General features: G+C 41.5%; 1 protein-coding gene across 7 annotated transcripts in view; it reads right to left on the bottom strand.

Moving 5' to 3' along the window:
• TRIP12 (thyroid hormone receptor interactor 12) overlaps window positions 1-15,938 on the bottom strand; it is a 69,549-nt gene that overhangs the window by 11,349 nt on the left and 42,262 nt on the right. For 2 of the 7 annotated variants that reach the window (XM_083613646.1, XM_083613647.1), the window contains exons 18-31: window positions 15,415-15,568; window positions 12,061-12,289; window positions 11,288-11,406; window positions 10,747-10,954; window positions 10,370-10,470; window positions 9,288-9,462; window positions 8,335-8,476; window positions 6,339-6,530; window positions 5,706-5,857; window positions 3,901-4,073; window positions 2,487-2,560; window positions 2,207-2,406; window positions 731-858; window positions 420-571 (exon numbers count right to left, since the gene is read on the bottom strand). In XM_083613646.1, the coding sequence (XP_083469772.1) occupies window positions 420-571; window positions 731-858; window positions 2,207-2,406; window positions 2,487-2,560; window positions 3,901-4,073; window positions 5,706-5,857; window positions 6,339-6,530; window positions 8,335-8,476; window positions 9,288-9,462; window positions 10,370-10,470; window positions 10,747-10,954; window positions 11,288-11,406; window positions 12,061-12,289; window positions 15,415-15,568 (2,199 nt within the window). The remainder of the gene's footprint in view (window positions 1-419; window positions 572-730; window positions 859-2,206; window positions 2,407-2,486; window positions 2,561-3,900; window positions 4,074-5,705; window positions 5,858-6,338; window positions 6,531-8,334; window positions 8,477-9,287; window positions 9,463-10,369; window positions 10,471-10,746; window positions 10,955-11,287; window positions 11,407-12,060; window positions 12,290-15,414; window positions 15,569-15,938) is intronic. The other 5 variants (XM_083613648.1, XM_083613649.1, XM_083613650.1 and 2 more) reach the window with 3 other exon arrangements.

Raw genomic sequence — 15,938 nt, 5'->3', positions numbered from 1 at the left:
CAATGGTTTCTGCTAAAACTAGGCACTGAAACTGTGGCTTGAAGTGTGTTTGCACACTAGGGTTACAAGAGAGGCATAGCTTGCTTTGTACTATTGTGGAGGCAGGTGACATTAACAGGACTATTGCCGGCTTTGTGGTGGGTGGTAGTTTTAACCTTGTGAGCCCTTTTCTGCTGAAGCTGAACCTGGAGAATTGCAATCTGCTGGAGAAGCCAGAATGCTTGGCCAGCTTGCCTCACCTATGAAGAGCAGTAACTTTATTTCTTTATTTTATTTATATAAACAATTCATATACTGCTTACTACAAGAGTCTCTAAGTTGTTTACAAAGATACAATACAGTCACAGAAGTTCCTAAGCAGACAAATCTAACCAAAGATCAGAAAAAAATTCAAACACAACAGCAACAAGTGTACTCACATCATACAGGTAATACCAATAACGACTGATAGCATGTAAAACTCTCAGAAGAATAACAACATCTAATGAAGGATCTTCAAAAGTTATATTTTCAGGTGGCGAAGATATAAGATAAACTTCCAAAGGATTTGAGACCAAAGGACATACCCCATCTGAAAAAGGGACAGATTCTATTAATCAGTGGAGAAAGGTTTTCATATATTTTTACTTTATTTATGTAACAGTCAGCAACAGGATCTTAATTAAACTGTGCTTCAAATAAAACATTATGCAACCTTCCCTCTATGCTTGCAGGTGATCCAAATGCTTACCATGCCACAATTCATCATGCTTCTTTGCATTTCTAGGGGATGTTTTCGTAGGAGCAGTTTGTGCCCTTCCTCTTTTACCACCAACACAGTCTTTATTACTATCATCATCTTCTCGCACTGGCTTGTACCTAAAAAAAAGCATTATGTTATTGACTACCTGACCCGATAATGAAATCTAGTACAGGAACAGTAATTTCCTGTGCGAAAAGAGCATGCCAATCCAATACTATATACCTGTAAAATTAGAATTATTAAAAGTCTATCTTTTAGTGCCAGACTGAGAACCAATCTACTCATTACACAAGAGATTCATAATTGTTCTCCCAATATTTCCCCACATGGAAGTGCAACTATGGAGGACTGTCAATTTATGTGGAGCAGCAGCAGAAGGGTTAACCATATCCCCTTGAAAACTGCTCCAAGCCCTATGGAAGTGGAGTATAAGTTCCTATATTCTCCACTGCCATGGGTGACCAGCAGCGGGAGATAACAATTTTCATCAGCAAGCTGCCAAAGCACGGAATGGGCAGGGCAGCTACCAGTACAAGTACAATTAATAAAAAACAACAACCTGAAGATCAACTGCAGATCTCCTAAATATTGGGCTGCTTCACACCTACCAGTAAATCATTGAGTGCTATGTGGACAAGCCTCAGAGCACATGAGCAAAACACTGGACTCACACACTCCCCACTCCTCCTCCTACACATAAGGATGGCAACTTTTGCAAATAGTGCTTTCCAATTCAAAATAATCCTGGTTTAGCATTACATACAAACCAGGAATCCTGGTTTAAAATAGTGGTTAATTAAAAATGGGTTATAATCTGGTTTATGTTGGTCTTCTTAGTAGCTAGTCTTTGTCTGAAACTAGGCATTCTGGTTTGTACCCAAAATATTCTTTTAAACTTGAAGTAAACTCAGAAGAAGGCCTCCTCCTCACTACAGAGGAAGGGGAAGGGGAAGGGGAAGGGGAAGGGGAAGAAGAGCTTAACGTTGCTGTTCAGGCTCATCTGCATAGTGCTAAACCATGGGTTAGCATTTATATGCAAACCACTGCTAAGTAAGTCTGGTTCAAGCAATACTTTGGGCCTTGGGATTTTACCTCCCCTGCTCCCCTTAACCTATGGAGAAAAACAGGGAGATCCTATATTTACTTGAATACAAGCCTCTGCAACCAGATATCAGCACATGTAGTAAAAATAATAATAGAGATAGCAATAATGGAACCTCTTTGGAATCTGCTGCTTGAACAGGATGTTTTACTTTACTTCACAGTAAAGCAATCCAGATTAATTTGTGCTGTCCATAATCTTACTGTCCTAACAGATTCTTACTTCATATTAATATAATGAAGAGTGAAAATGATATTTTACACAATTATTCAACAAGTTTAACACATGAGGGCTACAAACACAAATCTGCATCTGTAACTCAGTGACAACAGTGACTGTTCCCCTTCTTCTGATTGACTTACCAAATGGTATGAGTCTTTGTCCATATGCCAGCTCTTCCTAAAGGGTTGCTTTCATCATCTGTTGATTCCCTTTCCTCTTCAGCTTGCAAACTGAACTGTCTAACTGCTTGATACACTGTCATGTTATATGGCAGGAGATGATCTCCAATGTAGAACTGAAGCCTGTGCCTCACATTCCCTGAATTTAAGAACTGAGCAGCCTATGTGAAGGAAAGGATAGAAGTTAAAAATCAACCTTCCAGCTGTGAACAAAGAAGATCAAAACTGAACAAAGCCTTACCAGAGATTCATCTATTTCCTCATCTGATCCATCATCATCACTATCTTCATCATCTTCTCTCACTCTGCCATAACCTAAAAACGGACAACAGCAGTGCAACTTGTAAAGTGTTTTACAGAGGCTGCAAGAAACACCTCTCATACTATTCTATTCCCAGACGCAAATAAGTCACTATCTAAGAAATATTAAAAATGGATCACAACAGTACAGCTTGCCAATATGCAGCTTTAGTAGCATCATATGTGCAGAACTGCAGAGTAACCAGACCTCTGCACTGAGGACAAACTATGGAATTTGCTACCACGAGACACAATGGTCACCAACTCTGATAGTTTTATAAGGGGATTAGAAGAATACATGGATGGACTGGCAATAGCTTAGTCATGATGGCAGCACACTACCTCTAGCATCAGAGGCAGAATTCCTATGGACAACAGTTGTAGGTGAACAATTGAGGAAGAGAACTATTGCTCTCATTCCGGTTTGTGGGATTCCCAAAAGACATCTTGCTGGTTGCTGTGGAGTAGACTTGAGATGTGAACTAGATTAGACTGGGCTAGATTAGAGAAGTGAAGATCCTCCCTCTTTTATTCAAATAGAATTCGTTATTTGAAAACACTTTCAAAGAACTTTGAGAAAAAATATACAAAAAGTTCCATTGCTGCTTGGTCTGCTAATGACCTTTGGGGTTAGTTTGGAGATACGAGAAGCAATCTACTGTCCTTTTGACCTAGTACCTCAAACAACAAAGATACCCTGCTTCAAAATTGACAATAATTATGATTGTTATGTAGCTCTATAAACTAGGGTAAAAGTCCACTTTTGAACAATCCACACCTATGTGCCATCTGTTTCTCCCTATTCTTGCCCCAGGGGAAATAACATAGATGTCTAGCATCTGTGGAAACATGTTTGAGCAGTCAATGGTGACGGAGAGCGAAGCATTTTGGTATTAGCTCTCCAAAATACGATCTTGTAAAGATCTCCCACAAGCAACAATAATTCTTAGCTAGTAGTATGAAACTTTTAATATGTGGGATCTTGAAGTTTTCCCCAAGTTTTTGATGATACCTATCTGCTATTTACATACAAGCAAACACAGCAATTCTGGTGCAACAAGTGATAAAGTGAACCAGAGAGACCATTTGGGCTGTGCAGATTGCTTTCTTGAATACACCGGGGGGGGGGGGGGCATTTTAATTGGAGATTGACAGGCAGTCTCAATCAACCTGAAAATCTATACAAAGATTATTGAACTATAATCAGGCAATAAAAAGGTTCAGATTTTACTGTCAATTTACAACTTCAAGAATTTACAAGCTGTACAATGAGACCCTTTATGACACATACAGCAATAACTGACACACAAGGCAACCACCATACTTTTACAGTGTATTGTAAGGAAAAGAGGTACCTCTAACTACAAGATATCTTTCAATGGCTTGTACCAATGCCAGGGGATCTATCTTCACAGGTCCACCTTTCCACTGTTTCACATTAGCACAGTCTGGATGTCTTTGCAACTGGCATTTTAACTGATGGGTGTTGAAAAATTTTAAAGCTTGCGATCCTCTGTTAAGAGAAAAACTCAAGATAATTTATGAAAAACGTTGCTACAGTTATTCTATTTTCACTTGTGGACATTTAATACATTACAGCAATTAAAATAGTTTCTGCTTTTGGCTTTACAATTAAATTATTAAAACTGCATGCATTTTAATTTGCCATCACCTAATGGCATAGACTGAAACCTAATCAAAAATATTACAGAAGATGTGGCTCAGGCCAGTTTAAGCTGAGCAAGGTGACAATCCTGTGCACACTTACCTGGGATAAGCCCAACTGAACACAGTGGGACTTACTTCCGAGTAAACATGCAGAGGATTGCACTTCAGGTGTTGATAAGAAAACAGTAATTAGATATTGGACTGCTATTTCAGTGTAACTTGCTGCTTTAGATGTTCATGTATATCAATTTGTAAGAGATTTAGATTCGTTTTTGTTTGCTTGTTCAGGTTATAGAACAGTTCTAGTTCTGCAGTTATTATATTCACAATATTTTCTGTCACTATAGTGTGGAAACAGTCATCAAATATCTCCCAGTTCAACAAATCCAATGAAAAACAGAAAAAACAGGGTGATATCCAGCTAAGTCATACTCAGAACAGACCTACGGAAAGCAATTTACTTGTCCACTAATTTCAGTGGGTATTATACTAACAATGGATATCACCCATAGGATCTAACATTTTAATGAAACAGATCCACAAACTTATTTTAAAATTAGCAGTTCTTGTAGTTATTGCTGTACATTTCTTACTTGCTAAACTACTGATAAAAACAGAAATGAATACAATAGCAAATATTACAACCACACATGCACACACACAAAGTGTTGGCTGTATTGCTTAGACTAAAAATACTGAATTCGTTTAAGACACGGACAGCAAAAAGTTATAAGGAACAAAAAGACACAGACTTGCTTGACTTACACATGGATTTGGAATACGGCTTCAACTATTCTCTCATTCTAGAGTTTTGGTCAAATATCTGAAAGAGGTACTTCAATGTGTTTTCCTTATATCCAATATGGAATTTCATAAATCAGCTGAGCAAAAAGACTCATTTGGAAAACCAACCAAGGAAAGTGCTCATCTTGAAACCAGAAAAATCCTGAGTCTCTAACTACTTCTAAATCTGAACTACCTATTCACCAAGTATTCAATAGGAATACTGTTTCAATTATAGCTTTTAAATGGTGTGTAGAGAGCAATGAATTCAGCCATAGTATTCTGCTAAAATTGATTAATATAGTTTTGGTCTTACTAGTTGTATGCCATGTCCCCACTACCACTATTCAACAAAGATGTACGTCATACTCTCCCCTTCTGGTTCCAAACAACATTTGGAAGCTGGAATTTTATATTAAAATGTTAAGTAAGAACAACCTTTATGGGAGTTCATTAAAGATGCTTATGCTAATGATGTTGAAGCTGTAAATATGGTTTTTAGGAGTTTGAAAATACCTACTCATTATTTGAATTTAGCACTATCATTAGAAGCAAAGCACTGTTTTTTCTACAGGTTTTTGAACTGCTATGACCATAAATGGTAAAATGGACAGCAAACACAACACAATGGGCCACTTAGCCATGCAGAATTCATGATTCCAGGAATATTCTGGAAATGCGACACGTTTACCTGAGAATTAATCCTTACCTGCTCCCTGTTCCATTTCCGCTTGGAAAGTCATGGACTTTAACTGGAAATTGCTCCATCTGACTAAGACAGTTGTTCATTTTGTGGACCAAAGCCAACAAAGGTGCATTTTCTAATGGCTCTAATCTCCCAAGGGGTTCTTCTCCAGGAAGCTGAAATTAAAGTTTTGCTTAATTATTTAATTTTTAAAATAGTTTTTGACAAGTGGTCACTGAGTAACTCTCTGACCAAATACTGACAAAGCAGGCAGGCTACAGGCAAATGCGAGCTTATATTCCACATGCTATGGGCAACCCAAACCCAATGATTATATTTCACCAGGAACATAGGCAAGCATTTGACTTCCACAAAACAAAATGCGCCTGTTTATCCAAAACTATGGTTTAACCCAATTAAGAAAAAAAAGTACATAAAAACACATGGCAGTCAATTTTTGTGTGTGAGATAAAATGTTATCTTCAAAGCATGTTTTAGTCATTTGCCTATCAAGTTCTCTCTGGAGAAAGAGGAAAGCCATATATGGCTACCAGTCAGTTATGCCTTTTAATACCACCTCCCCTAGATTCTTGAAAGAGTAAATAATGAACACAAGAATGAAGCGACCCCTTTAATACTGGAGCTGTAAGTACTTACTGGAGAAGAGAAAAACACATGAAGGAACCTTTTCAATCTCACATCCCTGCTTACAGCATCTTTTTCACTCTTAGACGTCAAGTAAAGCAGCAGCTGTTTCATAAACCCACTATGCTGGATCTCAAATGAAGATACATCAGACTCAGAGACTATACTACGGATTTCTACAAGGCACTCAACTCCACCATCCACCTGAAATAAACAGTCTCTGTATGAGAATGAGGCTTAGTAGTCCAGGAACTATTCCACAAATGGAACAAGAACCAGCATATTTAAAAATAAAAACTCAAATCCAGAGGAATACATATCCCAGATTTTTTTACACATACTCTGCACTGCCTTACTTACTTTACACAACTTAAGTGAGCATGTGCAGAAAAGTTCATGCCAATACACCACTAAAAGGCAGCCTATATGTAGCGGCCTTATGAGAACGTAACTATTCAGCACATTACACTGAAACTGGGTGCCTAAGTAATGTTATCCAGGATGTTTTCCCCTCACAAAGCATTCCTGGAGAGGCTTGAATGGAAAATCTATTCAGAAATATTTTTTACAAGTTGGTTCAATGTTTACTGAGCTAAGAATAAATGTGCCCACATGTTTCCCCCGTCCCTTTGTGTGCCAGCTTCAGCGTTTCTCTCATGGTTTATGTCACAATTTCCCCAATACATCTAAATCACGAAACTGTGGCTTGATATCTGCTTACCAACCAGGATATGATCATCGCTAAATGAGCGCTAAAGAACTTTTAAAACTAGCTGATGTTTGAAAATGCTAGTTGTATGCCAATACCACCATGCAGGAACACTGACTATGTAGCTGTGTGAGAAAATTATGTAAGGAGGGCCTTTTAAAACAGTGAAATACTGACTCTGCACATAACGGTAAGCCAGGAATCCCAAATAACTTGAACTATGATATGATCAAGCAGTGAGCTACTGCATGAAGCCCACTCCGCTTCTCTTCACATAAGCAGGCAGAACAAAAAATCTGGTTGTGATAGCTCAGCATAATGTCTAAATGCAGGATTCTGGTCTGTTGGTCCTAAATTTGTTGAACAACAAATCATGGCTTGTTTGGAAGTCAAACCAACCAACTAGAATTCCGCATTTGGGCATCACGCTGAACTATTCCTTCTTCATTTGTTGTACCTGCTATACCTGAAGAGAGCGCAAGCTGCATGCACTAGCACACTGCTTGACCGTATTGTACAACTTGCTGGCTGCACGTTCATCGTCTTTTAAAATTCCAGCAGTCTTTAAGATTTAGGACATCATCCATCCTAAAAGCAGAGCTGGGCACACTTTTAAGAGTCCCCTGCTCACTGACCTTCTACACATGCACATGGCAGCATGCTAGATCACCACCAGGAATTTACCATGGGGTAGCTAAAGTGGTGTCCTTCAGATGTTGCCCAACTGCCATCAGCCCCAGACAGCGTGGCTATACAGGATAATGGGAGTTGCAATCCACCATATTAGATGTCCAAATCTATTATACCCTCTCCCCTCCCCACCAAGTTACATAAACATCTATTGAATCCTCTGTGTGTAAAACTGCATCCATCACCCACTCTAAGGATTGTGTCCCAATATTCATATAGTTACAATGCTCAGGGAGCACTATTTGAAGATTACTGGGCTTACTTCAGTTATGAAATTGTTTTTGTAACAAAAATGTAGTGGTTCTTATTGTATCATAAGGCACTGGACATACATAAATTGGCAGTGACAACATACCAATATACGCTCCAACATAGAAGAACTACAAAATGGAAAAGTTAGTGACACCAATGGCTTTTAAACAGACAACTTCTGAAGCTTAGAAAGCTGGATGCAATAAGCACTGATGACCTCACTATTTTAATAAATAAATAAAGGCAGAAAAGGCTTGGGCTTATCCATGTGTACATTCTAAGTAGTATTAAACTATTTGTTCTTCCTGTGAAAAGTTTGTCCTCTCATTCCAATATAGATTAAAAAGATATTCTAACCTGAAGGTTGAGTTGTTCAGTTGCAGTGCAAAGTCTCTGTAACACATTTAGTGCAGGGTTGCTTCCATCCATGTTCTCAGAGCTAAAATAACGCTCCACAAATTTGTGGGCTTGCTCTTTAATCCAACCCTTAATTTTCTCTCTACAAGAAATGTACAGTTTAATATATTGAACACTTAACATTGGCATACTAAGCACAACTGCCCTGCACAATTTGAGTACATTTTCATAGTGCAAAGAAGTCTCGGAGGTAGGAAAAGCTGCAAGGCCAAGAATTTTCTTCCCACCAAAAAGAACTCCCATTGCACTTTAGTCCAGGTTTGTTAAATATAGACAGTTAAATATAGACAGATCCAGATCGCTCATGAGTATAACTTCATTGTCCCTGTAAACTCATCTCCCTCTACTCTGCTTGTCCTATGATTTTAAGAATTTATCCCCTACCTTCCATACATATACTTTTACTCCCTATTCTGTAAACTTCATTTTGGCACATTCTGTCCCAGCTTGAAGTTCTTCATCATCCTCTCCTACCAAAATTTTCTATTAAAACCAAGACTAAGCTGCCACAGACAACACGGGTAATCTATATTAAACTTTTTTTTGCACGTAATAGTAAACTATAGTTAACAGTTTACTGTGAACATGCTGATCTGGATCACTTTGGTCCTCCCCACCAGCAAGCTGGAGAAACAGGTCATGGTGCCTGGGCTTACTGTGGGTGTTTGATCTGTTGCCAAGAACAAACCTTGGTTACAAGATTGCAGTTTGATTAAAAACAAACATTGGTTTGAACACAATGCTAAGCCAGGAATCATGGCCTGTTCTGCAGGAGAATGTGACCAAGATCAATGTTCATAGTAAACCATTAACTCTGGTTTACCATGGCATGTGAACTGGGCCACTATAGGGCTTCACTGAATGGAGTTTTGTGTAGTGAAGTATGATTATACCTGTTGTTGGATATTGTGTCCTTTGAGGCAGCTCTTGCCAGACCACTCACACCTGCTGTACGTGCTGGTTCAATGTTGTTGCTATTGGACTGTGTGCTTAATCTTCCCCAGGTTTTAGGATTCAAACTTGCCAAGAAGGAAGATTTAGGAGATTGAGTAGCTGTAGGGCTTTTAGCTTTTGGAAAAAGAGAATGGGAGAGAAAGTTTCAAGTTTAAGCTTTAAAAAGTCTTAAGCTTTACCAATTGGCATTAAAAGTCACCAACATTCAGAGTTCTGCTCGCTTTTAATGCATGTCATGTTTTCCTCCTAAGCAAAGCTATGAGATAAGCAATTACAGCTCCCAATTGTGGAATAAAATATTATCAGGTGCATCTTCAAAGTGATTTAAAGACACTTAAATGTTTAGAGATCAAATGTGTACACATACATACATCAATTCTAAAGCTGCTATGTGCATCTATTTTATTATGTGTCCACACACTACTAAAAGGTCACCAGCACTGTTTTTAATGGATTCATCTCAAATTTTAAAAAAGTTTAATACTCTCCACCTTTCTTTTTACAGAAAGAATGGTCACAGCAGAAGCAGAAAAAGAACATTACACACAAAGACACAGCCAAAGGAAGCAAGTAAAATCAAGGAAACTGAACTTCAGTGACAGCCAGGAGGTATCATCACCTACCTATAAAGGGGGGGGGTTACTTGGGGGTAGGAATCAGCAGCAGCCTTCACTTTAAGCAGATAGCTTCTTCTGCATTTAATGAAAACTTTGATTTCCAGAAACAACAAAAATTTACTTCTATTTGCATATTCTAATAATCTAATCAAAGCCACTTCAAACATTTGTGCCAAAACAAGAAGCTTCCGGTCAAAAATATATCAGTTCATTCAGTTGCTCAAAATGCAATGTCATTGCTTTGATTTGGAAATATTAATTTTACAAGTCTGCCAACATCTAGGCATTTAGGGCATATTCAGAACTAGAAAACTTTCTTTTCTGAGGACTGTACAGCACTGCTTCTTAAGTAGCCACAATATTTGATTTACTATACCCGTTATGCAATTTCAACAGACGCTTACCTTGATTGTCTACTTTGTCATCATCTCTGGGAGGTGAATACTTTGGCCGCCGGGGCCCACGTTTTGGCAATCTTTTTCTCTTCAGAACATCACTTAATCGGCTGTCAAATGTTAAAAAATGCACATGTCATACATACATCAGGCCTGATACAATACATTTGAACCAAACTGTAATATATTTGAACCAACCTGGATTTTAAATTATAATAATCTCAACTAATAAACTGGTATGTTAGCATTTTTCTTCCAATTTAGCAGACGCCTCAGATTATTTTAATATGTCTGTCAAAGAAAGCATTCTAATGTGGGACCTCAACCTATTTCTCAGCAATGCCATTAGTAGCGTTTTGTTCACAGACCAAGTCAAACACACTCACCCCTGTGGACTCAGGTCCAGAGAGTCTTCCCTGCTGTGCTGTAAGCTTGGAGAGCCTAAGTCTGCGGCTGCATTGCTAGCAGCAGTGGCTGTTCCAGTGCTTATTGTTGTAGTAGCACCCAGCGTTCCTGAGCCATTAGTGCATGCTTTGGGGGGACTTGTCAGCAAAGCCTCCGATTCTGCAAGATTTTTCACCTGGTGCATTACACCTTTTTAAAAAAGAAAGATAACCTTCAGTGACAAAGACACACATATTTCAATGTGGTTTGCTTGTTCAAAACACATGACCAGGGGTGCCAACTTGAATGAAATTTGGGGGGGGGATATGTCCCGCCTTGCATAATCTATCACAAGACCTTGAACGTGCACACCATTTGAATAGAAACACTCATTAACTTTTTTGGGGGGGCTGCCCACTCCAATATTTTATTGGGGAGGGGCAAAGGGTCCTCGGCCCCTAGGAGTTGGCTCCTATGCACATATTTTTAACAATACAACAAGGCACATGAAGAGCTACACATGAATCTAACTTCTGCCATTACCTTCTCTTCTGAAGTAAACACTGAAAATATCAGGTAACTTTTGCATTAAGATCTCTGCCATTTGAAGGGCTCCAACTACTATCTTAAGGTCTTGACTTGACAGCATAGAGGCTATATGACTGCAAGAGAAAATGAAGACAAACAAAATTCAGCAAGATGAAAGCAGCTTCATTTACATTTTGCATACACAAATGAGGACATTTTCAGTACTGGGCAGGTTGCTGAAAGTGGGAAGGAATGTTATATTCCTGGTACCGTGAGATCAATTTCACACACTGCATGGCAACACGCCTGACTTGTTGCTTTCACACAGACAACCACGATGTACAACCAATCCTGGGGTTTAAGTTTTCTGTTTACGAATAGGTTTTTAAAATTATTTTGTCTGGTATCTACTTTTTCTCCTTGGTCAACAAGCAAATCAGTCAATAGCTCATTTGAAGACCAATTGCCATATAATGAGCATGTTGGGATTTTGTCACCGTAAAAAAAAAAAAGTGCACACATCCATTGCATATACGCAATGTAGAAAGCAGTTATAGTTAATGAACAATGGATACTCATTAATTAAAAACGCTGTGCCTTTCATTTCTTAGAGAACACAATGGCAATCACAGCTAAACACAGAAGCCTCAAGTGGTAACCAGGTATCTTAAGAGGCAGTTTGCATTTTGAGACTCTTGTTTTAGTCAAGTGAACTGCTAGGTTAAGAATCTGACTCATCACAATATCATTCAGAATAGGTTTTGCATCAAAGTGCGCATAACAATTACCTTGATACTGCATGATTTTTCAGCACATCCTTCAGAAGTTCAGCATCAGCAAAATAAATTATCCTAAGAATTGCTCTAAGGCACTTGTGTCTTACTGCAGGTCCAGCTGAAGAACTGTACACTTCATAGAGAACACCAAATAAGGTTTTAATGAAAGATTTAGCCAGTTCTGGGTCTTCTTTCATTAACTGTGCTCGAGCATCATCCTTCTTTGATTCTGGATGTCCACCTACAGGAAAATAACTTGACCATTAAATATCAAGGAATGGTACGTTGTTTAATTTTATCCAGCCTAAACCCCTCAAGGTAACATACTAGCATAAAATTTACACACACAAAAAATGTACCAGGAAGTACTATTTATTTATTTCATAAAATTTATACACACCACTTGGTTGTGAAGAAACCTCAAAGTGGTTTACAAAAAGATGAAACAATACAACCAAGAAAAAAAATCACTATCATGTTTAAAAACAGCTGGGTAGGCTTGTCTAAACAAGGATGTTTTTAGCAGGCACTGAAAAGAGTACAGTGAAGGAGCCTGCTTTGATCTCAATAGGCAAGGAGTTCTGAAGTGAACATGCTACCACACCAAATGATCAAGTTCTTACAAATGCAAATGTATTACTACTACAAATGTAGTAGTGCCAATTCCACAGATTGAAATGGTTGAGTGGGCACATGTAGGGCAAGGCCTTCTCGTAGGTAAACCAGTCCCAAGTTGTTAAGGGCTTTATTATGATAACAGTAACAGCTTGAACTTGATCCAACAAGCAAATTGACAACCAGTGCAGATCTCTGAGCAGAGGTGCTATATGTTGACAAGGACTCACTCCTGTCAGCAGTCATGCTGCAGCATTCTGCGCTAACTGCAGCTTCTGGATCAAGCCCAAGGGAAACCCCACAAAGAGTGCATTGCCTCAATCCAGTCTTGGAGAAACCAATGCATGAACACCAACCCACTGTGGGCTCCATTTTATTAGCATTCAAATTTCAGTTCATTGACCTTTATCCAGCACCAGTCCAGCACTGGCATAGCCTCTCCTGATTCAGATGCTATGGGGAGAGAAAGCTAGGTGTCGTCCTCAAAATCCTCTCGTGACAGTTCCCTGCAGCTTCATATAGCAGGAGGGACAGTACAGATCCCACAGGGTGCAACAAAAATTGCCCATTGCTACTGTCTGGTAGCAGGCTTGCAGGGAGAAGTGGAACCACTGCAAAACAGTACCTCCCACCAACAACCCACAAAGTCACTTCAAAGGAATACCATTATTGATGGTATTGAAAGGTGCAGAGAAATCAACGAGAATCTGAATTTAAATTCATTTACCTAATTTTCACACTCTTAAAGGGACAGAGTGGAAACTGGGCACACATTACCGTATTTTTCGCACGATTGGACGCACCGGACCATAGGACGCACCTAGTTTTCAGGGGGGGAAATCAAGGAAAAAATATGATCCCCCCCCCGCAGCTCTGGGAGCAGTGGACAGGCTGCACGCAGCCTGTGCGCTACTCCAAGACCTTCTCCCTGCTTTTGCGGGAGGTGGCAGAATTCCCCCACCTCCCGCAAAAGCCCACAGGAGCCCCGCGTGACTCCTGCGGGCTTTTCGACCAGGAGGGAGAAGGGACTGAAACGGCCCGTCAGTCCCTTCTCCCTCCTTGGGGAAAAGCCCCCAAGAACCGCTCGCTCTTTAAAGGCTGCGCGGCTCCTGCGGGCTTTTCTAGGAGGTGGGGGAATTCCTAGAAAAGCCAGCAAAGCCGTGGAGCTCCTTTAAAGAGCGCACGGCTTTTGCCTGCTTTTGCGGGAGGTGGGGGAATTCCCCCATCTCCCGCAAAAGCCCACAGGAGGGAGAAGGGACGGACTCGGCCAGTCAGTCCCTTCTCCCTCCTTGGGGAAAAGCCCCCAAGAGCTGCGCGCTCTTTAAAGGCTGCGCGGCTCCTGCGGGCTTTTCTAGGAGGTGGGGGAATTCCCCCACCTCCTAGAAAAGCCAGCAGAAGCCACGGAGCCCCTTTAAAGAGCGCGTGGCTTTTGCCTGCTTTTGCGGGAGGTGGGGGAATTCCCCCATCTCCCCCAAAAGCCCACAGGAGGGTTGGAGAGTAGCGGGAAGGCCTTCCCGCTGCCCCCCAATCTCTGGGGCTGGCGATGGGGGAAGCGCTGCTTTCCCCACCGCCAGCCTCAAACCCGGGTTGGAGAGTAGCGGGAAGGCATCGCTGCCTTCCCGCTGCCCCCCAATCTCTGGGGCTGGCGATGGGGGAAGCGCTGCTTTCCCCACCGCCAGCCTCAAACCCGGGTTGGAGAGTAGCGGGAAGGCATCGCTGCCTTCCCGCTGCCCCCCAATCTCTGGGGCTGGCGATGGGGGAAGCGCTGCTTTCCCCACCGCCAGCCTCAAACCCGGGTTGGAGAGTAGCGGGAAGGCATCGCTGCCTTCCCGCTGCCCCCCAATCTCTGGGGCTGGCCATGGGGGAAGCGCTGCTTTCCCCACCGCCAGCCTCAAACCCGGGTTGGAGAGTAGCGGGAAGGCATCGCTGCCTTCCCGCTGCCCCCCAATCTCTGGGGCTGGCGATGGGGGAAGCGCTGCTTTCCCCACCGCCAGCCTCAAACCCGGGTTGGAGAGTAGCGGGAAGGCATCGCTGCCTTCCCGCTGCCCCCCAATCTCTGGGGCTGGCCATGGGGGAAGCGCTGCTTTCCCCACCGCCAGCCTCAAACCCGGGTTGGAGAGTAGCGGGAAGGCATCGCTGCCTTCCCGCTGCCCCCCAATCTCTGGGGCTGGCGATGGGGGAAGCGCTGCTTTCCCCACCGCCAGCCTCAAACCCGGGTTGGAGAGTAGCGGGAAGGCATCGCTGCCTTCCCACTGCCCCCCAATCTCTGGGGCTGGCCATGGGGGAAGCGCTGCTTTCCCCACCGCCAGCCTCAAACCCGGGTTGGAGAGTAGCGGGAAGGCGTCGCACGCCTTCCCGCTGCCCCCCGATCTCTGGGGCTGGCGATGGGGGAAGCGCTGCTTTCCCCACCGCCAGCCTCAAAGAGCAGACTCTCCTGGCTTCAGCGGAAGCAACGCAAAGCCTCCGGAGCGCAGGCTTTGGAGGCTTTGCCTTGCTATCGCTGAAGCCAGGGAGCCTGCATTCGCTCCATAGGACGCACACACATTTCCCCTTCATTTTTGGAGGGGAAAAAGTGCGTCCTATAGAGCGAAAAATACGGTAAATTCTCATTGTTACATATTAGAAAGCATGTGGCCCTAAATAGGATCTTGTTCCTTATGATAGGTATCTGAATGACACTAAACTTTATACAGGAGACATGCCTTAATTACAAAAGCAAAATGTGGGAACTATTTTTAAAATAGTACTTACTAGTGTTGGTATTGGCTAGAGGGTTAGGTTTTCTCTGAATGGCACGTGCTGTTCCAGTATCCTCATTGATCTGCTGCATAGAATTAAAGTCAATTGTATAAACACGCCCCAGCGTAGACAGACTTATTTCATCTTCACCAACCTGATGAGCTGCCTGAAGACAAATATGTAAGTTTAAACTCTGTATGAGTTTTGAGTTTACATAAATGAAGATACCGTGTTCCCCGCTGCTGAGGGATAAAATGGGCACAAAATGAAAGCGTTGGTAACAGCCTCATATATGGGCCATGCCACAAATAAGGTTTTAAAAATTGTTTTTTGCCTGCTTTATGGTTTAATTGTCCTGATTTCATATTGCAAGCTACCCTAAACACTTGCTTGAATTTATTTTTTGTGGACTACAAGTTTAAAATTAACATTCCAAAGTTTTCACCCTGTACTATACAGTATCAGCAAGGAAACTATTTTAATGGATATATTCAGCTAAGTCGGAAAAAAATATCCACCATTTCATGAAAATGACT

Source organism: Podarcis filfolensis, assembly GCF_964270895.1.
Source record: "Podarcis filfolensis genome assembly, chromosome: 5".
In the NCBI taxonomy this organism is placed as follows: Eukaryota; Metazoa; Chordata; class Lepidosauria; order Squamata; family Lacertidae; genus Podarcis; species Podarcis filfolensis.
The sequence above is the reverse complement of the archived record's forward strand: the minus strand, read 5'-3'. Positions and strand labels throughout refer to the sequence as shown.